This window comes from Balaenoptera ricei, chromosome 21, assembly GCF_028023285.1.
Source record: "Balaenoptera ricei isolate mBalRic1 chromosome 21, mBalRic1.hap2, whole genome shotgun sequence".
NCBI classification, from domain to species: Eukaryota; Metazoa; Chordata; class Mammalia; order Artiodactyla; family Balaenopteridae; genus Balaenoptera; species Balaenoptera ricei.
In genome coordinates this window covers 37,893,633-37,919,741 of record NC_082659.1, presented here as the reverse complement: position 1 = coordinate 37,919,741, position 26,109 = coordinate 37,893,633, and the positions used below count along the sequence as shown (strand labels likewise).

General features: G+C 49.3%; 1 protein-coding gene and 1 pseudogene across 1 annotated transcript; both read right to left on the bottom strand.

The window, feature by feature from the left end:
- Positions 1-7,604: 7,604 nt before the first annotated feature.
- Positions 7,605-12,732, bottom strand: LOC132356573 (dipeptidase 2-like; annotated as a pseudogene).
- A 1,475-nt stretch (positions 12,733-14,207) lies between these two features.
- On the bottom strand, positions 14,208-15,681 carry LOC132356486 (DPEP2 neighbor protein-like). Its single transcript, XM_059909336.1, has 2 exons — positions 15,615-15,681; positions 14,208-14,488 (listed from the first exon to the last, which is right to left on the bottom strand). The coding sequence occupies exons 1-2, from the start codon at positions 15,679-15,681 to the stop codon at positions 14,208-14,210; spliced, it is 348 nt and encodes a 115-aa protein (XP_059765319.1).
- Positions 15,682-26,109: the final 10,428 nt, after the last annotated feature.

Genomic DNA, 26,109 nt, shown 5'->3' with positions numbered 1-26,109 from the left:
CAAGTAGAAAGTGGCTGACTGAGGAAAGGGGAGGTACCAGAAGAGATGCTGTAACAGCACCACCATCGTCACCATCAGCAGCAGCAGCAGCAGAAGCGGCAGCGAGGTGGCAGAACCCAGCCTGTCAACCTGTCTTCGGGCCCCCAGATCAATCTGTGAAATGGAAAGAAGCAAGACTCCCAGGCCACATGTCCTTGGGATGTGGAAGGGTCACAGGCGGGAGGAGAAGTGAGGTTTCTGAAGTAGCAACAGCAGCAAGGCTGCTGGCTTCATCCCCGCATGGCTCCAGTTCTCAGTCTTTATTTCTGCCTGTCTCCCACCCTCCCCACTGCACACCACCCCCTGCACCTCTCAACTCAGGCTGAGCAAAGACCCTGAAGCCTCAGAGCCCAGCCCAGGGCCCACAGAACCGGGAAAAGAGCCCGAGGTTGCAGTTAGGGTGTGAGGTGGCAGAGACAGAGAGCAGGCTTGAGGCGTTGGTATTCTGTTCAGAAAGGCTGTCGGGACACATGTCAATAGACTGATCTTCTTCTGATGAGGTTTCTTCCCTTGGCCTGAGGGAAAAGCCTGGGAGGCGGAGTACAAGGGGAACAGCTTGAGATTCAGGAGCATGTGGGCTGCGGCTCCCAGGGGAGAGCTGGGGGGAGTCAGCGCTGGGGGGGGGGAGGTAGGGGCAGGGGGAGGGGGAGCGGGAAGCCGGACTGGGGCCAGCTGCCCTGTCCCTCCCGGCCCCATCCTGTGGCAGCCAGGTGGGTGGCAGCATCTGTTGGCAGTTCTGGGTCAGGGGCGTCCACTGGCTCCCCCGGCAGGTCTTGGTGGGAGGGCGGGTCAGGCACTCTGTTCCCAGGAGGGGATGGTGGATCTTGGGCTTAATGATGGGCCTGCAGTACTGGCAAAGCGGGGATCACTCTGCCTGCTGGGAAATGTCCTAAGGTACCCAGCTGAGCTGCAGTTACGGAGGTAGATTTCCTGCTCTTTTCCACATCTCATGATTAATCCAGAAGCCTGAGCAGTGCGTGTGATGAGGCTCAGCAAAGTGGCTGTGGGCATCTCCAGCCTCCTTTGGAAGCCCCACTTTTCCTCTGGAGTAGGTGCCCTGGAATCTGGGCCAGCCGTACACATTTCAGCAACTCGATTACAAGAGACAGAAGAGGCCGGGTGTGTGGCACCAATAAAACCGCACACACCCTGTACTTCCCTCTGCCTGTTGCTGGTTTGTGCATTTCCCCACCACACCTCCCGAGAGCAGTTTGTTTCCCGGAAGCAGCAGAAGAGAGGTTGGGAGAAGGAGATGCCTTATTGTTGTGAATGTGATGGACGTGGTGGCACCACAGGGGACTGGACACCAAGGCAAAGACTCCAGTGTCTGATGAACTTACTGGTTGAACTTCCCGCTTACTGGTCTTTGGCAGGTAATCAGCTTCTAAGAGTCTCTGTTTCTTCATCTGTAAAATTGGATCACGGTACCTGCACTCATTGATTTAACAAATAATATAAACATATAAATCCATACTCTGGCGTATTCTAGGTGCTGGAAATCAAGCAGTAAACAGAACAGTCTCTCCTCTTCGGATGTTAATAGTCTAACATGGGAAGATGGAAAACCGGCAATGACGTCTGTGTCAGGTGGTTATGATACTTAGAAGAAAAATAAAGCCGGGGTGAGGGGTAGGGGAGACAGTGTATGCATGTGGGGATGACTTTTCTTAAAAGACAGTCAAGGAAGGCATCTTTGGTAAGATGATACTTAAACAGAACCTGGAAGAAAATGAGGTGCCATATAGATGTCCAGGTATGGCAAAGAGCTAGTTCAAAGGTGCTGGAGTGGGAGAGTGCTTGGCAAGTTCAAGGAGCATGAAGAAGCTCTGTGTGGCTGGAGGGGTGGGAAAGTGGGGGTCAAGGAGAAGAGGGCAGAGAGGGTGTGTGTGTGTGTGTGTGCACGCACGCAGGGGCTGGTTGGATCATACAGCCTGGCAGGGTTACTCTAAGTGAGATGGGAAACAACTGGTGGCCTTGAGCAGAGAAATGACCTGATGTATATTTTAGAAAGACCACTCTGGTTGTTCAGTGGAAAGTAGCTTTTAAGACTGTAAGCTCGGTGCTCTGTGACCACCTAGAAGGGTGGGATGGGGGGGAGGAGGGAGGTCCAAGAGGGAGGGGATATATGTGTACCTATAACTGATTCACTTCATTGTACAGCAGAAACTAACACAACATTGTAAAGCAATTATACTCCAATAAAAAAACAACAACACTGTAAGTGGAGAAGCCAAAAGACCAGGTCGGAGGTGACTGCATCTCCAGGTGAGAGAGGAAGACAGCTTGGATTTCAGCAGTGTTCGTGGTGAGAAGTGACCGTCAGATCTGGAAATATTCTGTAGGTAGAACCTGTAGGATGAGCTAGTATGAGGGGTGGGTTGGGTGAATAGTGAGACACAAAGAGACACGTCGAGATTTTGCCCTGAGATTGGGATTGACACATACACACTACTGTGTACAAAATAGGTAACTAATAAGGACCTACTGTATAGCACAGGGAACTCTACTCAGTACTCTATAATGGCCTGTACGGGAAAAGAATCTAAAAAAGAGCAGATATATGTATATGTATAACTGATTCACTTTGCTGTACGCCTGAAACTAACACAACATTGTAAATCAACTCTACTCCAATAAAAATTTAAGAAAAAAGAAACAACACTTTTGCAATAAAAAAAAAGATTTTGTCCTGAACGATGGGTAAACTGGAGTTGTCACGTATTGAAACGGAGAACTGGGTGAAAGGAGAACCCTTTGGTTGTGGGGTGCAGGAACCAAGAATTTGGCTTCAGGCGCATTAAGCAGCAGTAGTCTCTTGGATACCCAAGTGGAGGTGATAGGTAGACAGAGGCGTGTGAGCATCTGGGGCCCCAGGAGGGGCCGGGGCTGGGATACGATCATCAGTGTGTAGTTCATTAACAATCTTGGGGCTGCATGAGATCATCAAGGGAGTGAGTGAGGATGGAGAAGAGGAGTGGGTGGGACATTCCAAGGTTTAAAAGTCAGAAAAATGAGACAGAACCAGCATGAGAATCAAGAGAGCCTGCTTAAGACGGGACATAGTACAGAGTGGGGGCTCAGTAAATCACAGCCACTGCCATCACCATGACCATCGGTATTTTCATGGTCAGAGTACGGAGAAGTGAAGTTTGAAAACAAAATAGCAAGAGTTCAGGAGGACGCACTTCATCTACTTTTTCCTCTTTTCCTTCCCTTTCCTCTGGTTGTGCATCAACCGTGGTCTCAGACTTCCAGCTACTTAATAAAAATAAAACAAAACCATACAAAACTTCTGGGCATCTTACAAGGCCACAACTCAGTTCAAAATATTCAAGAAGAGCTGAGGTCTTTGGGTTGTTGGTAGGGTGAGTAATCACTGAACAGAGTCAGGGAACTGGATGTGACTTTCTCCTCTTACCAACTCACTATATGACCTCAGGCAAGTCCGTCCCTGCCTCAGTCCTGGAGGATAGAGACTTCCATTCAGGGGAGAATACTGATTAGCTCATCAAGTTTCCTACTTGGATGGCATCTCTGCCATTTGCTTTTCTCCTCTCCAAAGCATATAGATCCTATCCTCAATTATTAAAGCAAGATAACAGTGCTTTTGATTTCCCTCTGAGAGTCTAACCTCGTTTTGTTGGCTGTTTAGTACTTACAAAGTCTGGGAGAGGAGTGCCCTTTAGGAGTGACCATCCAAGGTCCCCCGCCCCATCCACCCCTGTAGGCACTCTGAGGCAGATGCCTCTCACTGGTCTACCAGAAGGCCAATTACTTGAACCATATTAGTTTATTTCCTTGTATAATTATCTTCACTGAATTGCATTTTAGGAATCATGCCCTTGGCTTTCATTAAACATCCTTGAAACAGTCATGCAAAGTTCACTGCTGCATTTGCACGAGAACTACTGTTGCAGACACGACCTATACGCTTCTGGAAAAGACTTCCTGAGTGTTTTTGTGAAGCACAAGTCTGCAGGATATTAATAAAAATTTCATTATGGGAAAAGTTGAGTGAGTTTGGAAAAAAACCCAGGTGTCTTTCTTAAAGGTTATCTAAGAGGCTTTACCAACAAAAAGTACGGTGGATCCTTAGAAAGAGGATAAACTGCAAGATTTCCCATTTTGTCGACCCTTAGAATCCTGTTTCGGTGGTGCAGCTCTTGGGATCAGTGCTCTGAGCACCCAGCAGAAGAGGCTCTGAATGCTTCGGGCTCAGTTAGTCAAGCACCGTGAGCTGCAACAGGGAACATACAGACAGGAGGCTACATAAGCAATTGACAGGGGAGCCTGCAGGGGGATGAGCAGCGAATGGGCAGCTGGCTCTTCCGTGCACAGCGGTCCTGGGTACCTGGGGTGCCAAGAGACTTTGCAACGTCCTGGCTGCATCAGATATTAACTTTGCTATTCATGGAGTTAGGGGTCCTAGTCTCAAATATATCCCTCAGTGACCCTCCTGTACAACAACACACAAAGTTAAAATATTTTTAAAAATAATTCATTGTTAGGAAAAGGACACAGAGACATGTGCTGTGTTTACTGTTGCATGGGCGAGATGGGGAGGAATGCCACTCGCTCCGACAGCTCACTACCTAGGAAGACCACTGAGAGTCTCTCCCCTCCTCTCCCGCAGCTGGAGTCTCTCTCTTTCACTTCCTAATGTGTACACCCCGTCAACCCTGAAATTTCAGCCTCAGAAGCTCCGAGAAAGCCCCTTGGGGAATACTCTGCTCCTCCCTTTCACTGGGCAGATCGACCAGCACAGGTGTGTGTGCAGACTGCCTGCCCTCCTATCCATGCAAGGTTCATTATTTAGAGGCTAATGATTTCATTTTAAAGTGGGAAGTGAAATATGTTTCGCTAAAGCTTCCAAAGTGAGGGAGGAAGGAGGGAGGAAGAGGGTAGGTCAATGGGTAAATAAGATTGCCTGATGGTCTGGGTCCAGCCATCTTCCTAAGGCTGTGTCTTTAACTGGGAGGTACAGCAAGATGATCAATATCACAAGCAACCTTAGGAGAACCACGCGGGCCAGCCCGGATCAGCAGAGTCTGTGTGGTGAGATTTAAGGGGGTGCTTAGTTGGCCCTCCAGCTGTAAGTGTTTGCCAGATGACTTGTAACTTCACCACTGGAGCTAAATTCCTTTGACTCTTAGGGCTCTTTCTGCATTCAAGAGCCCTTGGAAATGAGAAATCCCTGAAATGGGTTGTCCCCTGCTGGCAGCTAACCCTGACGCTCAGGAGTAGAGTTGGGAGTAACGGGATGCCGTGTACCCGGGGTCCTTCCTGGGCGTGTGTAACTCTGAGGCTAAGACAGTGAGACTGGCAGTTTCAGAAGAACCTCCAGGACCATGTCACCTACTGGCAGGCGGAGTAAGGACCCTGCAAGGTGGACAGACATACCTCTTCTCTTATCATTTGAGGGTTTGAGAGAAGAGGCACCGGGAGTTTAGCCTGAGCCCTTCCCACAGGTCTAGAGGTGGGAAGAGAGAGGGATGGGCTTTGACCCTGGGCGGCTCCTCCCTCCAGGCCAAGACCCTGGAGGAGGTTTAGTTTGTATCTTCAGAGGGGATGGGGTGCCCAGGCAGGTGACTGAAGACTTTCTCTCCGAAGGACCCAGCATTAGAGAGCTTAACAGCCCCAGACCCCGCAGGCCGGGAGAGCTTCTGGACATCCTTCCGTGGGGTCCCATCACCTCCCTGATGGAGGCAGACTGGGTACCAAGACCCTGCGGTGAAGCCGACTGGGGAGTAGCTTCCTCCAGCCTCTCCAAGCACAGACGTCAGCGGCGAGGCTCAGACTTGGTGGCTGTGCTCTGTCTCTGCACAGGCTTGTGTACGCACAGCGGGGGACCCACGCAGGGGACCGGGGTGGGGAAGCACACAGGAGGAAAGTGTAGAGTGGATGCAAGTGGCGGTGGTGATGCTGGGGCAGTGCGAGCGGACAGTGGCTCTCCTGGAGTCTCCAACCCTCGGTGGGCTGGCGTGGGACCTGGGAACGGACAGTCCACGTGGAGGGGCAGCTACTCAGGGCTGCCCTGCCGGGGGGGCGGACAGTGCTGTCAGGCGGGGGCTGCCTTCAGGGTGGAGTTGCAGCAGAGAAGTGGGATCACGCCCCTTGGAAGCTTTGAGAATGCGTATGAGGAGGGGGCTGCGAACGGAATCCAGAAAAGGTAAGGAGTGCCAGCTTGGTGGAGTTGGGTGCTGGCAGGGCTCGCCTTGGAGTCGTGGGAGCGTTCCCAGGAACATCCAGGGGATCGCCTCCGGGGCGCCAGTGGTCCCACAGGCCTCTTGAGGCCGGCTGTGCTGTGCTGAAGCCCGTATCAAGGGCCCTGGGGATGGCAGCAGAGGCCAGCATGGTTGAGGGTCCCCCGCACCCACCTCATCTCTGCAGGGACCACAGAACTGCACGCACAGTGGGCATTCTTCACCTGCTCGCAAAAGAGCCGGGTCATTGCATGCAGCAGGAAAGGCTTGACGGGGGGTGACGGGAGGGAGGGCAGGAGCAGAGATTTTCCATCTTGATGGTTTTGTTCAAGGCCAGCCCAGAAGCAGCTGACGTTGGCTTCATTTATCCAAAGGGCACGGCGAGTGACCCTCTACAACCCAGGGATCCTGAAATATTTAGAAGCTCTAATGTTTGGGTGGGAAGAGAACCTCTTTTGGATGAGAAGCTCAATTATTCAGGAAGGGAGAGCTCCCGTTGTCTGGGGCGTAGGGGGGGCACCTTCCTGCTGGGTTGGCGGGGTGCCGGGTGCGGGGCACCTTGCCTGGGACACTTGCCCTGCTCTGTGGGTGAGGCCTCTCCCACAGTGCTGGGCTCTGGGGGACTTTTCTCGTGGCCAAACTCTTTGTGAAAGTGGCACAACGGCCTATTTCTTCCAACAGCATCTCTGGTTCAGCCTAGGGTATGGTTCGAGGTTGCATCTCTTGTAAACCCCCCTTCAGCTGCTGTCAAGGGCTGGCACCCGAGTTCTTGAATTCAGGCTGATGTGGGTCCTGCTAGAGCCTGCTGTCATCTGCACATGTCAACAAATGTGTATGCAGGTGTGGACCAGCTGGATCTCTCTCCTTCTCTGGGAAGCGTGGTTTTCAGCAGCGTCAGGCTGGGAAGACAGACATTTCATTATCCCCGAAGTCCTGTGCAGGCAGTTGTCACACAGTTTCCCAGCAGCGGCCCACGGCCGGCACAGAACACTGCAAAGCTCCATCTAGCACAAGTGACCACGGGGAACGGGTTGAGAATCCTGCTGCATTGTACACGTCTCCTAAGGGAAGAACATCAAGAAAGATGAGCTCGCCGCGGAACTGGCGAACTGTGTGGAAGGAGCGGGATGTGTAGAGCTCAGCAGCGGCGAGCTCCTGTCATGGCTTGGCCAGTTCGGGTCTCCCCCTGTAACTTATGAGGGTGTGGCGATGTTTTCCCAGATGTGGTCCCCGTGTACAAAACAAAGAATCGCTTTGCACAAAGCCAGAAGGGATACATTGAAAGAATTATCAGAAAAGAATAATACATAGGAAATGTTTGTGCTCGCATGCGAGGAAACTTTGTGGGGTATCTGTGGCTGCCAAAGTGACATCTGGCAGGATTAACTGGATCACCAGAGCCAAACAATGAGGACTGGGAAGGCAGCAATAACTGTGAGGCCTGGGCCCATGTGGGGGCAAGATTTTGAGAATGACCACTTAGGTGACAAAATGGGATTCCCACGAACCGCAGCTCTGGTTAGTTTCTGGTCTGGAGCCAGAACTTCTCTCTGATGCAGACGTGGGAGGACGGAGCGGCAAGAGCTGCCCAGCTGCTCATCTGGGAAGTCATCCTCCAAGGGACTCTGTCCCTCGTTCTCCTCCCTTACCTGGAGGCGGCAGTCAGCGGGCAGCACCTCTCACAGCACCCCCACGTACACCTGCTCAGACCACCTGCTCAGAGCTACTCTTTTGCCCAGCCCAGCATACCTGTTCCACCTGTCTGAAGACCCGCTGCACGTTTCCTCGAAGCACACCCCAGAGCTCTTTCTCACTCCAGCCACGCCTCAGCAACTCCTCTATCAGTACCGGGTATATGGACACGTCCTCCAGCCCCTGTGGGAACCTGTGTGGCCACCAGCCAGCCAGTTATTGGGCCTCAGACCTGTTCCCTGGTCCTGAGTCAGAACCAAAGCCCTATGTGTCCAGCGTCCACTGAACCCCAGCCCTGGTCAGATATGGAAAATGGAGACTTGGAGAGAGTAAATGATTCACTCCTGCTCTTCATCCTTCAGAGGAATGCCCCAAAAGTGCCTCGACTATTCGTCAAAAGTCATTGAATTGTACTGTTAAGATCTATGCCTTTCACTGAATGCAATTTTTGCCTCCATTTATAAAGAGAAGAAAAGCTTTTTAAGAACTGGGTTGACCCCCCTCCTGCATGCACAGACCCAGCTGCAGGCAGAGAGGATGGTGAGCCCAGCCCAGACCTTGCTAAGAGTCTGCTCAGAGGCCGTGGGTCTGCTGGCACTGGATGGGCGCAGATGCTGGGCAGATGAGCTCTGTGTGGTGTTTTAGACAAATATGATGACCTAGAGTAGGGCCGAACAGACAGGAGAGCCCAGGAAGCAGACCCTGGGAGAGGGGAGATAGCAGTTGGGCCAGCACACCTGAGGCTATGGTCAAGGCCATGAGGACCACAGTGTGGTGGGCACGGTGGCTGTGAAAGCCCCACTGCTGCCCAGCCAGCCCGAGACAAGCCACGGGGAAGCACTCACCGGTCAGCCCCGTCATAATCTCCGCCAGTCCCGGTGAACTTGCATCCAGTGACTGCCCTGATGTGGTCGAAGTGATCTGAAGAATGGGGAGTCAGCAGTGTGGGGCTTCCAGGGCAGGGGTGGGGGTGATGACTGGCCTCTGTTGATTCCCCTTTTTGCAGCCTGTAGGCCAAACAGGCCAGTTCCTTCGTGGCCTGGCACCGAGAGTACCAACTCGAGGGCCCTGAGGTTTGATCTGAAGTGATCCCAGCTGGCTCTAGACTGGACCTCAGATTTGGAGTGGACCCCAGAGCCCCCTGTTTGGGCCATTTACCACCCAAGATTCACCCTGCCTCCCAGTCTCCTTGAGAACCTGTGGGGGCTCCTTTCCCCAGGTGTGGAGGATGAGAGAGGAACAAGAGTACAACTGATGAAGACCCCAGAGACCTAAGGAGCTGTCCAGTCCCTTGGCCAGAGGTAGGGGCAGTGCGCTTTAGGAGCCCCTGCAGAGGCACAGTTGGGCAGCACCCGGGCTCTGTGTCTGACAGCCTCCCTGATACCCATCAGCATCACAGTTTTGATTCCATGGCTCCAGTTCCACATGGCACCAAGGTGCTGTGTACCGTCCATTATTGGGTTTTTGGGGGCTGTACCTATTGCCAACAGGTGGGTCAAACCACTGGGGCTCTTCTGAAGTCCTCCCCAAGTTTGGACCCAGCTTCAGCTCCAAATCAGAGTTTTCAGAGAGCCCAGGGTGAGGTTCACCTGCCACAGTAGGCACGTTGGCTAACGGGTTGCACTGCAGCACCCGCACGGACAAGGGCACCATCACGATGCCACCGTTCTTCTGCAGGGGCGGACCGGTGGACAGTCAGCTTGGCCCCCAGCACGCCACCTGCCTGTTCACGCTCTCGGCCCCTGTGAGGAAGGTGTTGAGGTCAGAGTCGTCTCCTCTCTGGGTTTGTGTGAATGGAGGAGCCGCAGCCCTGGTCTGGGTGGTGTCTTGGCCCTGGGTTTCCGGGTTTGGAGGAGTATCTTACCACCTAGACCCCCACCTAGGGCTCAAGAGTTCAGGGGCTGTGGACCGTGGGTTTTGGGGGCAGGAGATATTTAACCTGGGGTTTGAGGAAATTGAGGGAGAAGAGGCTCAGGTTCAATGGCTCCTGGTTTGAACCTCTTGCTTTAGGTTTGAGGGCCAGGGCAGTCTCTCACCAGAAGCTGCAGGATATCATCAGGAACATTCCGAGTGTTCTTGCACACACCCCGGGCAGCTGAGTGGGAGAAGATGACAGGTGCCTGTGACACTTCTAGGGCTTGCCGTGTCACAGCATCGAGACGTGGGACAAGTCCACCATCATGCCCAGGCGGTTCATTTCTGCCACCAACTTCTGCAGGGACAGGATGGGGAGAGGTCATCAGGGCTGCATTTACCTTGAGTGCATTTATCTGTAGGGAACAGGCGGGGCTGTACATTCATGTGGGGCAGGGTATGGAACCCGGGTCCTTACCTCGCCCAAGCCGGTCAGCCGACTGACATTGCTGTAGAAGGGGTGGATACCCTTTGCTGAGCTCTGTGCCCTACAGGATGGCCAGGAGGCAGTCTGACTGGTGGCCATGACTTGGCTACAAGAGCCTAGAAAGAGGTTCTCTGGAACCGTCTACACCTGCAACTCCCTGGTGCGAGAGGAGGGACCCAAACTGGGCTGTGCCTGGCAGTAGGAGAGCCCTTCTGGGGATTCAGTCTTGTTCTGCAAACCTCCATTCCCCTCCCCACCCCAGGTTCAGGGCCGGATCCCAGGGGTAAACTTGCTTTGGGCCCCAGCGTGATCTTGGGCAGATCCCTGCCTCACTGGGCCCTTACCATCTGCACTGCGCTCACCAGGGCGTGTTCCAGGTGTGAGTGAGTGTCACGTAGCGCACACCCAGCCCATAGAAGGTACGCAAGATGGAGAGGCTACTGTCCAGTGAGTGGCCGCCCTCCACACCAATGAGGCAAGCCAACTTCCGGGTATTGTTGCGAGCTGGGGGCAGGTAGGTCAGATGATCATTTTCAGAGGCAGGGGTAGCTTACTGAAGTCCCTAGCACCTACCACCACCAGTCTGTTTACCTTTTCTTTTTGTTTTTGGCCGTGCCGCGCAGCATGAGGGCTCTTAGTTCCCCCACCGGGGCTCAAACCCGAGCCCCCTGCAGTGGAAGCGTGGAGTCTTAACCTCTGGACTACCAGGGAAGTCCCCCGTCTACCTTTAACTGAGGTCACAAGCTCCAGCTCAGAATAGGAGGCACACATGAGGCGGATGAGGTCAATTTGCTGCAGGGTGAGGCGCACAGCATCCCGTGCGTGGGTCTGGCATGGGACGTAGGCTGAGCAGAACTGAGGGAAGGCCAGGGCTTGGTTTGGGCTTTGGCACTCCTTGGGCTTCTCATAGCCTCCTCAGCTGGCACAGCACTCACTGTGCCCAGAAGGCACATGGAATGCGTTGCTGTTGCTGTGGTACTTGGATGCCCATCAGGTTGGCTCACTGTGACCCCTGTAGCCCCCAGCATCCATGGCATGGCACTTTCTAGGTCACTATGGTAACTTAGTTCCAATGTGACTAAGCTGTGGTCTCTGAGGCCCCCAAACTGCCCCACATTCCCCAGCAGCCATGGTGGCACCTTGTGTGTCCCTTTGGTACCTGGGCACCCACGAGACCGTCTTTCAGCCTGTCCAAGCTGGTCTGGCCATGGCTGAAATTGCACAGATTAACATCCTGGAGCCCATTGTGGTACACAACTGCCTCAGGACCAAGGGCATGTCGTTGTGGCTGGAGGGAGGTCAAGGCAAATGGGTGGGCTCCTTAGGTCTTGAGATCAGGCAGGACACATTGCCTGGCCTGGGCCAGACGGGGGGTCCCCCACCTCACACTGTTAAACAGACTATACTAGGAGCAGCTGAGGCCTGGGCTGAGGGCTTCCCACCAGGGAGGGGATGACAGAGAAGGGGAAGGGCATCCAGAGATGATGGAGAGGACATCCAGGGGTGGTGTGAGGGAGCCTCCCCACTAGCTCTGCATGCTCCGGACCTCCTCCCCTGCCCAGGGCCAGGCTAGGCCCCCACCGGCCCCCACCAGCCCGCACACACTGCAGCCCCCCGTCCACAAGCGGGAAGTCCCGCCTCAGGGCCCGCGTGCGCTCCCGCGGACTTGGGGTGCTGGAGGTGCCCGGCGTGGTCTGGACGCGGGTTCCCGGCCGCAGCAGCAGACACAGCAGCAGCAGCAGACACAGCAGAGGCCGCTGGCTGAGTGCGCGGGGACCTTCGAGGCCCCCGGGCCGCAAGCTGCGCAGGGCCAGGCAGGTGGGCAGAGGCGGGTCTGAGAGGGGCGGGCGATGGGGTTGTGCCCATCGACACAGGCCACCCAGTGGCGCGGCCTCGCGAGGGGGGCGGGGTGAGGGAGGGGATACAGAGTCACAGGGCCCTGCGAGCCGTGTGCGGAGAGCCACGATCCGCGAAGCCCGGCAGCCCCGGGGCGGCACTGCCCTCCCGCCCCCTGCGCAGAGGCAGCTCCCGCGGGCTAAGCTGCCCTCTGCTGAGAGCCCACTCGCCTCCCGTCGCGGGTTCCCTCCACCCCTGCGCCTCTTCCCACTCCCGCTGCTCCGAGGGGGCGCCCTAGGTTGCTCTCCCCCGCCTCTCACCTTCCTGGCCAAGCTGGGCCGCTTCTCTCAGAGGGCCACCTTCAGCCCGAGGCCTCCCGGGAGCGCACCGCGTCCCCATCTGCCTGCAGCCGGCCCCGCGCACTCCGAGGGCTGCGTGCGAGCGTCTCTGCGGCCACAGGTGCTCTGGGCTCCCGGTGTCCTGGTATGGGGCCCTGTGGGCTGGTGTGGGGGAAGAGAGAGTTTCTGGAAATGGGGGGGTAACCTTGTGAGCTCTGGATTCAGGAAGGGGCCCTCTGCCCCCGACCTTGTCTCTCCACCTACTTGACTCCGCAACCTGCATGATCATTCTCTGGGGACTTCAACCAGCACGGGGGAACTCTCAGGAACCCCCCCCCCCCACTTCTGTCAGCCAGCCTCAGGAAAGAGTGCTCTCAGGAGCTGCTACACCTCCCCAGGGCCTGAAGAGAGGGACTTTTGGCATGTGAACTGAACACCTTCTGGGGAGAGTCAACGACGCTTTTCCTCAACAGAGCAGGAACCCAGTCAGTAGGCTATTTGAGTGGAAGGAAATGAAGTCATTTCCATGGCAGCAGAGCCCCCAACGCAGCAACCTTCTTCCCAGAGCTGCTGGCCAACCTTCTGGCCAGGATCCCTCCTACCTCAGCGTGGAAGGCCTGGCCTCGTGAACAAGTATAGGTTCTGAGGAAAGACCTGGCACCTGGGTTCTGCTGCTACACTTGCCTTACCTCGTGGCCCTTGTGGCTCTAGCTTTCCGAGAAACCTCAAGGGCTAAGTGCCTGTGCTTGCTCACAGGCCGCATGCCATTCCCCATTTCCAGCCTCAGGCCCTCCCCCTAGCTGCCTCCTCTGGGGACCCCGTCCCCCCAACACACACACACACACACACACACACACACACACACACACACACACAGGGGATGTGCTTTCTCACAGAAGCTCAACCACTGAGATGCTTTAGGGACTGTGCCCAAACTCCTTCATCCCCAGCCTCTCAAGTTTTTGCTCTGATCCCTGGCACCCCTGGAGCTGTTCCACCTTTGGAACCTTTCCTGGGTAGCAGGAGTGCCTAGCACAGGGGTAGTGACCTAAGTGTGAGCACTGGCGACCCTAGAAGTCTGTTACAGAGAAACATTGAGCAGTAAGGGAACCCCTGGGGACAGAAAGGGCTGGGAATAAAGGAGCATGTGAACCTCGGGGCAGGGTGCATGCTGCTTGACTCTCCATCCTGTTCTTGCTTCAGGGAGCAGGTCTTCCTGGGTCTCTCTATCCTGCCTCCTGAGACCCCAGGCAGGAGGCTCTTTGGGAAGCCACAGATTGCTGCTTTCAGTTTCAAAAAACCCAGCTCCCCCCTGGTTTGTGGTGGTGGCCGCTGACAATGGCTCAGAGCAGGAGCCCATGTGGTAGACTGCTAAGGCTTCTCTGCACCCTGTCTCTGCTCCCGCATCCTCCTCAGCTCGCAGAGTGCAGACTTTTCTGTCTTCAGCTGACAAAGGGGCCCCTGAGGATTGAGCAGAGGAACGTCACGTTTTCTTCCAGGCCAGCTTCAGCCCACGGATGTTCAGGGCAGACTCTCATTTCAAACGTCAGATTCTGAGGCTCCTTGCTTATGGCCATTTAGTGTGGAAGGAGGCTCCTGGCTGAGGAAGGCTCAAACAGAACGCCGCAGGTTGTGATCTGTGGCAGTGGGCAGTCGGGGGACGGGGTGGGTCACGGCAGGAAGAGGCATTCGCTGCCTTAGGCAGTTAAACCATTGCCCTCTCTTCAGAATGGCTCAGCCAGCAGGATTCTGTGGGGTCTACCTCCTGGCACCGTGCTCCAATTGCCGGATTTTGGGTCTGGAGCAACCCAGATCTTTGTGCGACTTTTCCGGAGAGTGCTTTCTCTTGGGAGCACGTCTGGGGACTGGCTTCTCTGCTTCCACCTTTGCTGGCGTGGCCAAAGGAACATCCCCATAGGCCTGATAGCTACCAACCAGGCAGTATGTCTCCCCATGCCAGCCCAACTGCGTTTCTCCACACCCTCGGTAGAGGACATGGTAGTGACTAGGGGTAGGGGGAGAAACGGGAGCCACTGCTGCTGCAAAGAAAATCAGAACTGATCAGTCACTTCTGCTGTACACAGCCTCCTGCCAGAATTGCCCTCTCTCATGTCTCTCCCAGTTTCTGGCTGAAGACCTTTAATCTACTTGACATCCAAAACACAGCCTTGGCCCATCACCTCTATGAGTCCCTAGAGAAGGGACACTGGCTGCAAAAGCAATTCCTAGAGCCTACGGCTGCAGCACATGAGGAAGTCTCTTCACCGTTTCCAGGGAAAACAGTAGAACCCGAAAGTCATTGCAATCATGAGCCTCTCCATCTCTCCCTTCCACAACAGAGAAAATATTTCTTGCAGTCTGTCACTTCTGAGGCTTTAATGGAAATGTCTTTCAAGTTTTGGAAAAAACTAATCTAATATAAATTGGTGAAGGACCCCTCCCACCTTGGCAACCCCTCTTGGGCCCCATTTATACTGCCTGTTTCAACCACACTGAACTCTAGCCCTCTGATACTTTTATGTAGATTAGAACAAGGCCAAATACTGAGGCAGAGTGATCAGGAGACTGAGAACCGCGTTCTGAGTACCAAGTCTAGGCTCACATCAACCCAGCCTCCTGGGACACCATCTCCTCAGCTCTCCAGTCTCGTTAGCACTTCAACACCCCTCTTGGTTCTTCCGGTCTTCCCATCAATATGGCACCACCCTCTCCCCTAGTACTCAGCAGCTCAGGATGGGATGTGTCTGAGGGCACCGATGTAGATGTCTACGTGACAGCACAGAGGTGCCTGGGTTTGAAGGTGTGTTTCAAGAGTGGCCCTCTTCCTCAAACTGCTCCATTTCCCATTTGCCAACAAAAATGCACTTGTCTTTTGCTAAGAGGCCAATCAGGAAAGGGTCTGAATGGAAGCATCCTGTAGCCCAAAGGGGAAGCTACATTTATAAAGATCAGGACCATCCTGCACACTTGTCCAGGGATGACCTTTCACTTGTCCTCAGCAGTGAGCACTGTGGGTCCCTGAAGGTGTCCCAGGTCACTGGTATTACTTACAGCTGGGAACGCGCTCAGGTATACGTAGTGGGCAAGCCCCACAGGAACATGAGGCAGCCAGGTGAGGTGGTGTGTACACCATGGCTCCTCTAGAGATGCCCGGTCTCGGTGTACCTGCCGCACTGCCCAGCCACGGAACAGAGCACAGGTTCGAGTAAAGATAGAGGATCCGGTCACACATTCTCCCTCAGACAACCAAAGAAGTTGGAGAACTTCTGGTGGAGAACTGTCAGGGAAGTTTCTCTGAGGGCAGCACGTTGGCAGTTACGCTGCCATGGAAACTGTGAGAAGGCCGGTGAGGTCATCACTACCCAGTGAGGTCATAATAAGGAACCTGTGACTTGGGGGTGAGGCTTCAGGAGGAGGGGCAGTTTTGTGGAGGAGAGCAGGGGGAGGGCAGAGGTACTCTGCCTGGCCCCTCACACCTGGGCCTCCCCACCCATGCCCTAGTCTAGCAGACATCCCACGTGGGGCGTGCCGGTGGGCTGGCACAGCCCCAGGGGCCCCAGGAGGACAAGAGAGACCCACATTCTGAGATTGGCAAGATTAACGTAAGAGAGAGCTAGGTTGTATGGCACTGACCCTAAGAGGCAGAGATTTGTGCGGACTGGGGAATCAGGGAAGGCTCCTTGGCAGTGGGCCTGAAGGACAAGTGAGATTTGGACCCATGGGGAAGAGAGGGAAGACATTCCAGTTTGGAAGAATAAAAGCAAAGACACACTCTCCTCGCCCTTGTCCTGCCCCAAATATAAATTCATAGAACCCTTACATTTTCACAACTGAGGACTGAAGAAAACCAAGAGGTGAAGGGGCCTACCCGGTGTTACACAGGTAGTGGAGAGGTGTTCTGCTCAATGGTTAGGTTCATGTTGGGGCTCCGGATTTACAGCTGATAGGAATGTGAGGACAAGCTCATGCCATTTCAAACATTTCCAAGTGATACTGAGAGAGATGTTAAAGGTGCAAAATGAGGGTGCTGAATGACCTCACAAAGTGGGAATGGTGGGCCCATTTTCATATGAAATTCAAAACAAGTTCATGACCAAAGGACATAATACAAAATGACAACATAATCATTACACTCCCCTCTCCCCTAGAAGTAAAAATCATTATAATCCTCCCTCTCTCCACCATGAAAGGATGAGATAAAGGCTCAGCAGCAGCCCCCGTGAAACACACGGTCACCACTGTGAAGAGGTGTTACTAAGACGATTTGGTCCGACTCAGACAAGGAAAGAGACAACTCTGCCCTTAGCCTGATCAGGCCCACAGGAAGGAAGCACACTGGGGGCAGCCTTTGAGAGTGTGGCAATGCGAGAGAACCTTCTTTAGGAGGGGACTCCCTGTTGCCGACCTTTGAAAAGCAAGGATGGGACATTCGTTTACTGGGGCTGTCGCCGAGGGGATGTGCCCAGGAGGTAGACACTGCTTGGACTACTCTTTTAGAGGTTGGGCCACCCTGGTTGAGAACCACAGCACCTTGTATTCCTAAACTGCTTGAATGAGCGGGTGCACGTTAGGACAGACAAAGTCTGGTCTCATTGGAGCAGACTGCCTTTGGGAGTGGTAGAAGGTAAAATTGGAAGGGGAATGCTCTGGAGGAGGTTTGTCATGGCAGGTGGGCCAGCACGAGACCATCCAGTTTCTCCAAGGCTCCAGAGATGACTTGGCTGGGAGCATCCCTCTGATGTGGTGCGGGGACTCCTACCTTAACAGGACCTGGCTGGGCATCTGCGGGAGGCAGAATAAATGGTTTATTAACTTAAGAGAGTGAGAGACTCACCTGGGGGGTTCCACAAAACCACTTCAAAAGACTTGTATCTGGATTCTTGAGCCAACCCTCAGAAAACTTATCTAGATCTGGAGTAGGGCTCTGGAAGCTGCACTTTTCATAAGCTTCCTGGGCATTCCCACCACAGTGGTCCGTGGATAGAGTGACCAAATTATTGTGTATTCTCGGTTGCTTTTGGGAGTCAAAGTGGGCAATGTGAAAAACTGCAGCAGGCATACGTTGAAACAGGGAATATTCAAGGCAAATAGAGGGGTAGAGTTATTCTATGCATGAATCAGATTTGAGAAAAGCTAGCACGGTGGTTAAAGAACACAACCCTTGGGAGAGACAGACAGACCAGATTCTGTCCTACTTACTTGTGTGATTTTGACCAAGTTCTTTTATCCTTCTGACTGTTTCTTCATATGGAAAAGAGCTATGGCTGTACATTTAGCACAATATTCTCTTTTGGCAAAGGTTGCTCTGGGTCCATTTGTGTTCTCTGCAACTTAATCCTTTCCGGTGTGCAAGCATTTTTAAGTTGTTTGGTGAAGTATTACATGTGACTTTCAACTGTTCATTACTTTGGGCAAAGCTTATATAATGCTGCAGAGACTAGAACCTATGCAGAGATAGTGAGAGGATGTGATAAGCTTATTCTGCCGGTTTATCAAAAAGTTTAACCTTTTCTCCTCTTCCTCCGCCTGCTACCAAGAGATGAGAAAGAAGGCAGAGCCTGGAAATGCACATCAAGCAATAATTCTGTGTCAGTTTGCCTTTTATTCCTCTGCCAGTACTTCCCAGAGAGATTTCACCAAAAGTGCCTGAGCTTGCCATGGCCATTGTTGTGAAGAAAATTTCTCTCTATTGCTAGTCACATCCCCTTTTCCTTCTCCTGGGCGCTTAATGGATGTTTGGGGGCAGGAAATAATATTTAAACTAAAACATCAAAAAAAAAGAAAGATGAGCTCAAGTAGGCGTTATCGTGGTCCAGATAAGGTTTGGTTCATTCATTCCCTCGATTAGCATTTATCCCCCTTTGTGCCAGGCATGCAGGGAGAGAGAGAAATGTCTTCAAAGAGTCTGTGGTTGTATGGCGGAGGGAGCTGTGGAAATCTGTCATTTAGAAACAGCATGGAAGTGCTAGGGAAAAATTGTTTTGTTCATTTATCTCTCACTCATCCGTTCACCCATAGCAGCTATGAAGGGTTTCACGCGGAGGAACTGGATGCCCTGAACTTGACATTCTCGTGGGGGAAACAACAATGTAAAGCACCAGCAGTGGTAAGTCACCAGTAGTGATTTCAAGTCAGAAGGAACCACTCACCAATGGAGAGAGGCACAGGGTGAGCAGTGACTTGCAGAAAGGAGGGGTTATTCATTCCAACTGCTGAGTTCAAGTTCATCTGGGTTGTTGTGTGGTTCGTGCTTACTGCATCTTTTTTTGGAACGTGGCTCTACCCTCCAAGAAGGGTGAGGATGATCACCCTTCTTTCCTCCTGCTGTGCCCCGGGGTCACCCAGCGAGTGTCTGCAGGGATGATCTGCTCTGTACTGGCTTTTCAGTCCCACTCCCGGGAGAAGAGAGACAAAGCTGTGTCTCCACCGCAGCTTGGCCTGATTCAGTCACTGGGTGAAAAGGTGGGAAGAAGGTCAAGTTCATGAGAACTGATACACTGCAGAGTCATTTAGTCCTGAAGTACCAGTTCTGGTTGCTGGTGAGTTGCTAAATCCAGGGACCTGAATGTAATTCCCCAGAGCCCCTGAGACATCACTTCCAGGCCCATGGCAGGCTGTAGGGGTGCTGACTTTTCTCAGTGCTAAGGAGCAGCCATCTTCCACTGAAAGAGGACTCTGTGTCAGCAGGAGCAGAACCACACCAGGCACCGAAGAAGGTTCTGCATCCCAGCATCTCCCAACACAGTGATAGATACACGGGTAGAAGATGCGACAGGGCATTCACCATAGAACAGAAGCTTATCCCCAATAAATATGGGAAGATGTTCAACTTCACTACCTAAGAAAGAAATGCAAGTTATAAATCAATTTTTTTTTCTCATCTAATTGGTAGAAAATTTTAAGAATGCACAAAATTTGCTGCTAAGGATGTAAGGAAAAGGCCGTTTTCATCTGTTGCTGCTGATGGGGATGGAAATTGGTGCGAACCTTCTGGAGGGTAATTTGGCAATTTGTGTATCAACAGCCTTAAAATGTTCATACACTTTGAGCCAGTAATTTTGCTTTTAGGATCTTATCCTAAGGTGAAAGTCAAATTTATGTACAAGACTTATGTTCAAGAATATTCATCTCAGCCAGTAGTGTAATAGAAAAAATATTAGAAGCTACCTAAAAATCCCACAATAGGGGGTTGGTTAAATAACTGATGGCCCAACTTAAGAATGGAAAATAAAGACGCAGACGTAGAAAATGGACTTGAGGACACGGGGAAGGGGAAGGGGAAGCTGGGACGAAGTGAGAGAGTGGCATGGACTTATATATACTACCAAATGTAAAATAGCTAGCGAGTGGGAAGCAGCCGCGTAGCACAGGGAGATCAGCTCGGTGCTTTGTGACCACCTAGAGGGGTGGGATAGGGAGGGTGGGAGGGAGACGCAAGAGGGAGGAGATATGGGGATATATGTGTATGTATAGCTGATTCACTTTGTTATAAAGCAGAAACTAACACACCATTTTAAAGCAATTATACTCCAATAAAGATGTTTTTTTAAAAGATGGAAAACAGTTCATTCATTAAAAATGATTTTCTCCAAGAATATTTAATGGTGGGAAGATGTAGTGTAAAAGCAGGGCACAAAATACTAGATGGAGTATTTCATTTTGTTAAAATTTTAATAATACAAGTGCAGAAAAAGTGATTAAAATAACAGTACTGATTTGACTACGGGACATTGTTTTCTTTAAATTTTTCTGTATTTGGTGTTTTAAAGCATCATATATCCTCTCTTTTTTTTTTTAACACTTAGAATACTGTATTTCTTTTTTTTTTTAAAACATCTTTATTGAAGTATAATTGCTTTACAATAGTGTGTTAGTTTTTGCTTTATAACAAAGTGCATCAGTTATACATATACATATGTTCCCATATCTCTTCCCTCTTGCATCTCCCTCCCTCCCATCCTCCCCATCCCACCCCTCTAGGTGGTCACAAAGCACCGAGCTGATCTCCCTGTGCTATGCGGCTGCTTCCCACTAGCTATCTATTTTACATTTGGTAGTGTATATATGTCCATGACACTCTCTCACCCTGTCACATCTCACCCCTCCCCCTCCCCATATCCTCAAGTCCCTTCTCTAGTAGGTCTGTGTCTTTATTCCTGTCTTGCCACTAGGTTCTTCATGGCCTTTTTTTTTTTTCCTTAGATTCCATATATATGTGTTAGCATACTGTATTTGTTTTTCTCTTTCTGACTTACTTCACTCTGTATGACAGACTCTAACTCCATCCACCTCATTACAAATACCTCCATTTCATTTCTTTTTATGGCTGAGTAATATTCCATTGTATGTATGTGCCACATCTTCTTTATCCATTCATCCGATGATGGACACTTAGGTTGCTTACATGTCCTGGCTATTGTAAATAGAGCTGCAATGAACATTTTGGTACATGACTCTTTTTGAACTATGGTTTTCTCAGGGTATATGCCCAGTAGTGGGATTGCTGGGTCGTATGGTAGTTCTATTTGTAGTTTTTTAAGGAACCTCCATACTGTTCTCCATAGTGGCTGTATCAATTTACATTCCCACCAACAGTGCAAAAGTGTTCCCTTTCCTCCACACCCTCTCCAGCATTTATTGTTTGTAGATTTTTTGATGATGGCCATTCTGACTGGTGTGAGATGATATCTCATTGTAGTTTTGATTTGCATTTCTCTAATGATTAATGATGTTGAGTATTCTTTCATGTGTCTGTTGGCAACCTCTATATCTTCTTTGGAGAAATGTCTATTTAGGTCTTCTGCCCATTTTTGGATTGGGTTGTTCGTTTTTTTGTTATTGAGCTGCATGAGCTGCTTGTAAATCTTGGAGATTAATCCTTTGTCAGTTACTTCATTTGCAAATATTTTCTCCCATTCTGAGGGTTGTCTTTTGGTCTTGTTTATGGTTTCCTTTGCTGTGCAAAAGCTTTTAAGTTTCATTAGGTCCCATTTGTTTATTTGTGTTTTTATTTCCATTTCTCTGGGAGCTGGGTCAAAAAGAATCTTGCTGTGATGTATGTCATAGAGTGTTCTGCCTATGTTTTCCTCTAAGAGTTTGATAGTGTCTGGCCTTACACTTAGGTCTTTAATCCATTTTGAGTTTATTTTTGTGCATGGTGTCAGGGAGTGTTCTAATTTCATACTTTTACATGTACCTGTCCAATTTTCCCAGCACCACTTATTGAAGAGGCTGTCTTTTCTCCACTGTATATGCTTGCCTCCTTTATCAAAGATAAGGTGACCATATGTGCATGGGTTTATCTCTGGGTTTTCTATCCTGTTCCATTGATCTATATTTCTGTTTTTGTGCCAGTACCAAACTGTCTTGATTACTGTAGCTTTGTAATACTGTCTGAAGTCAGGGAGCCTGATTCCCCCAGCTCCATTTTTTGTTCTCAAGATTGCTTTGCCTATTGGGGGTCTTTTGTGTTTCCATACAAATTGTGAAATTTTTTGTTCTAGTTCTGTGAAAAATGCCAGTGGTAGTTTGATAGGGATTGCATTGAATCTGTAGATTGCTTTGGGTAGTAGAGTCATTTTCACAATGTTGATTCTTCCAGTCCAAGAACATGGTATATCTCTCCATCTATTTGTATCATCTTTAATTTCTTTCATCAGTGTCTTATAATTTTCTGCATACAGGTCTTTTGTCTCCTTAGGTAGGTTTATTCCTAGATATTTTATTCTTTTTGTTGCAATGGTAAATGGGAGTGTTTTCTTAATTTCACTTTCAGATTTTTCGTCATTAGTGTATAGGAATGCAAGAGATTTCTGTGCATTAATTTTGTATGCTGCTACTTTACCAAATTCATTGATTAGCTCTAGTAGTTTTCTGGTAGCATCTTTAGGATTCTCTATGTATAGTATCATGTCATCTGCAAACAGTGACAGCTTTACTTCTTCTTTTCCGATTTGAATTCCTTTTATTTCTTTTCCTTCTCTGATTGCTGTGGCTAACACTTCCAAAGCTGTGTTGAATAATAGTGGTGAGAGTGGGCAACCTTGTCTTGTTCCTGATCTTAGTGGAAATGGTTCCAGTTTTTCACCATTGAGGACAATGTTGGCTGTGGGTTAGTCATATATGGCCTTTATTATGTTGAGGAAAGTTCCCTCTATGCCTACTTTCTGCAGGGCTTTTATCATAAATGGGTGTTGAATTTTTTCAAAAGCTTTCTCTGCATCTATTGAGATGATCATATGGTTTTTCTTCTTCAGTTTGTTAATATGGTGTATCACATTGATTGATTTGCGTATATTGAAGAATCCTTGCATTCCTGGAATAAACCCCACTTGATCATGGTGTATAATCCTTTTAATGTGCTGTTGGATTCTGTTTGCTAGTATTTTGTTGAGGATTTTTGCATCTATGTTCATCAGTGATATTGGCCTCTAGTTTTCTTTCTTTGTGACATCTTTGTCTGGTTTTGGTATCAGGGTGATGGTGGCCTCGTAGAATGAGTTTGCGAGTGTTCCTCCCTCTGCAATATTTTGGAAGAGTTTGAGAAGGATAGGTGTTAGCTCTTCTCTAAATGTTTGACAGAATTCACCTGTGAAGCCATCTGGTCCTGGGCTTTTGTTTGTTGGAAGGTTTTTAATCACAGTTTCAATTTCAGTGCTTGTGATTGGTCTGTTCATATTTTCTATTTCTTCCTGGTTCAGTCTCGGCAGTTTGTGCATTTCTAAGAATCTGTCCATTTCTTCCAGGTTGTCCATTTTATTGGCATAGAGTTACCTGTAGTAATCTCTCATTATCTTTTGTATTTCTGCAGTGTCAGTGGTTACTTCTCCTTTTTCATTTCTAATTCTATTGATTTGAGTCTCCTCCCGTTTTCTCTTGATGAGTCTGGCTAATGGTTTATCAATTTTGTTTATCTTCTCAAAGAACCAGCTTTTAGTTTCATTGATTTTTGCTATTGTTTCCTTCATTTCTTTTTCATTTATTTTTGACCTGATCTTTATAATTTCTTTCCTTCTGCTAGCTTTGGGGTTTTTTTGTTCTTCTTTCTCTAATTGCTTTAGGTGCAAGGTTAGGTTGTTTATTCGAGATGTTTCCTGTTTCTTGAGGTAGGCTTGTATTGCTATAAGCTTCCCTCTTAGCACTGCTTTTGCTGTGTCCCATAGGTTTTGGGTCGTCGTATCTCCATTGTCATTTGTTTCTAGGTATTTTTTGATTTCCCCTTTGATTTCTTCAGGGATCACTTTGTTGTTAAGTAGTGTATTGTGTAGCCTCCATGTGTTTGTATTTTTTACAGATCTTTTCCTGTAATTGATATCTAGTCTCATAGCGTTGTGGTCAGAAAAGATACTTGATACGATTTCAATTTTCTTAAATTTACCAAGGCTTGATTTGTGACCCAAGATATGATCTATCCTGGAGAATGTTCCATGAGCACTTGAGAAAAATGTGTATTCTGTTGTTTTTGGGTGGAATGTCCTATAAATATCAATTAAGTCCCTCTTGTTTAATGTATCATTTAAAGCTTGTGTTTCCTTATTTATTTTCATTTTGGATGATCTGTCCATTGGTGAAAGTGGGGTGTTAAAGTCCCCTACTATGATTGTGTTGCTGTCGATTTCCCCTTTTATGGCTGTTAGTATTTGCCTTATGTATTGAGTTGCTCCTATGTTGGGTGCATAAATATTTACAATTGTTATACCTTCCTCTTGGATCGATCTCTTGATCATTATATAGTGTCCTTCTTTGTCTCTTGTAATATTCCTTATTTTAAAGTCTATTTTGTCTGATATGAGAATTGCTACTCCAGCTTTCTTTTGATTTCCATTTGCATGGAATATCTTTTTCCATCCCCTCACTTTCAGTCTGTATGTGTCTCTAGGTTTGAAGTGGGTCTCTTGTAGACAGCATATATATGGGCCTTGTTTTTGTATCCATTCAGCCAGTCTGTGTCTTTTGGTGGGAGCATTTAATCCATTTACATTTAAGGTAATTATCGATATGTATGTTCCTATTCCCATTTTCTTAAATGTTTTGGGTTTGTTATTGTAGGTGTTTTCCTCCTCTTGTGTTTCTTGCCTAGAGAAGTTCCTTTAGCATTTGTTGTAAAGCTGGTTTGGTGGTGCTGAACTCTCTCAGCTTTTGCTTGTCTGTAAAGGTTTTAATTTCTCCATCAAATCTGAATGAGATCCTTGCTGGGTAGATTAATCTTGGTTGTAGGTTTTTCTCCTTCATCACTTTAAGTATATCCTGCCACTCCCTTCTGGCTTGCAGAGTTTCTGCTGAAAGATCATCTGTTAACCTTAAGGGGATTCCCTTATGTGTTATTTGTTGTTTTTCCCTTGCTGCTTTTAATATGTTTTCTTTATATTTAATTTTTGACAGTTTGATTAATATGTGTCTTGGCGTGTTTCTCCTTGGATTTATCCTGTATGGGACTCTCTGTGCTTCCAGGACTTGATTAACTATTTCCTTTCCCATATTAGGGAAGTTTTCAACTATAATCTCTTCAAATATTTTCTCAGTCCCTTTCTTTTTCTCTTCTTCTTCTGGGACCCCTATAATTCGAATGTTGGTGCATTTAATGTTGTCCCAGAGGTCTCTGAGACTGTTCTCAATTCTTTTCATTCTTTCTTCTTTATCCTGCTCTGCAGTAGTTATTTCCACCATTTTATCTTCCAGGTCACTTATCCGTTCTTCTGCCTCAGTTATTCTGCTATTGATCCCATCTAGAGTATTTTTAATTTCATTTATTGTGTTTTTCATCGTTGCTTGGTTCCTCTTTAGTTCTTCTACGTCCTTGTTAAATGTTTCTTGCATTTTGTCTATTCTATTTCCAAGATTTTGGATCATCCTTACTATCATTATTCTGAATTCTTTTTCAGGTAGACTACCTATTTCCTCTTCATTTGTTAGGTCTGGTGTGTTTTGACCCTGCTCCTTCATCTGCTGTGTGTTTTTCTGTCATCTTATTTTGCTTATCTTACTGTGTTTGGGGTCTCCTTTTCACAGGCTGCAGGTTCGTAGTTCCCATTGTTTTTGGTATCTGTCTCCAGTGGCTAAGGTTGGTTCAGTGGGTTGTGTAGGCTTCCTGGTGGAGGGTACTAGTGCCTGTGTTCTGGCGGATGAGGCTGGATCTTGTCTTTCTGATGGGCACGTCCACGTCTGGTGGTGTGTTATGGGGTGTCTCTGGCCTTATTATGATTTTAGGCAGCCTCTCTGCTAATGGATGGGGCTGTGTTCCTGTCTTGCTAGTTGTTTGGCATAGGGTGTCCAGCACTGTAGCTTGCTGGTCGTGGAGTGAAGCTGGGTCTTGATGTTGAGATGGAGATCTCTGAGAGATTTTTGCCGTTTGGTATTACGTGGAGCTGGGAGGTCTCTTGTGGACCAGTGTCCTGAAGTTGGCTCTCCCACCTCAAAGGCACAGCCCTGATGCCTGGCTGGAGCACCAAGAGCCTTTCATCCACACGGCTCAGAGTAAAAGAGAGAAAAAATAGAAAGAAAGAAAGAAAGAGATAAAATATAGTGAAGTAAAATAAAGCTATTATAAAGCAAAGTTATACAGACAAAATCTCACCCAGAAGCATATACATATACACTCACAAAAAAAGGAAAAGGGGAAAAATTAATATATCCTGCTCCCAAAGTCCACCTCCTGAATTTG

What these genes read in the sequence shown, in the direction of transcription:
- LOC132356486 (XM_059909336.1), bottom strand. Translation starts at nt 15,681, where the DNA reads ATGTGTGACCGGATCCTCTATCTTTACTCGAACCTGTGCTCTGTTCCG. An exon ending in GTGGCTGGGCAGTGCGGCAG is followed by an intron (nt 14,489 to 15,614) that starts GTACACCGAGAC and finishes TTTTCTTTGCAG; the next exon opens with CAGCAGTGGCTCCCGTTTCT.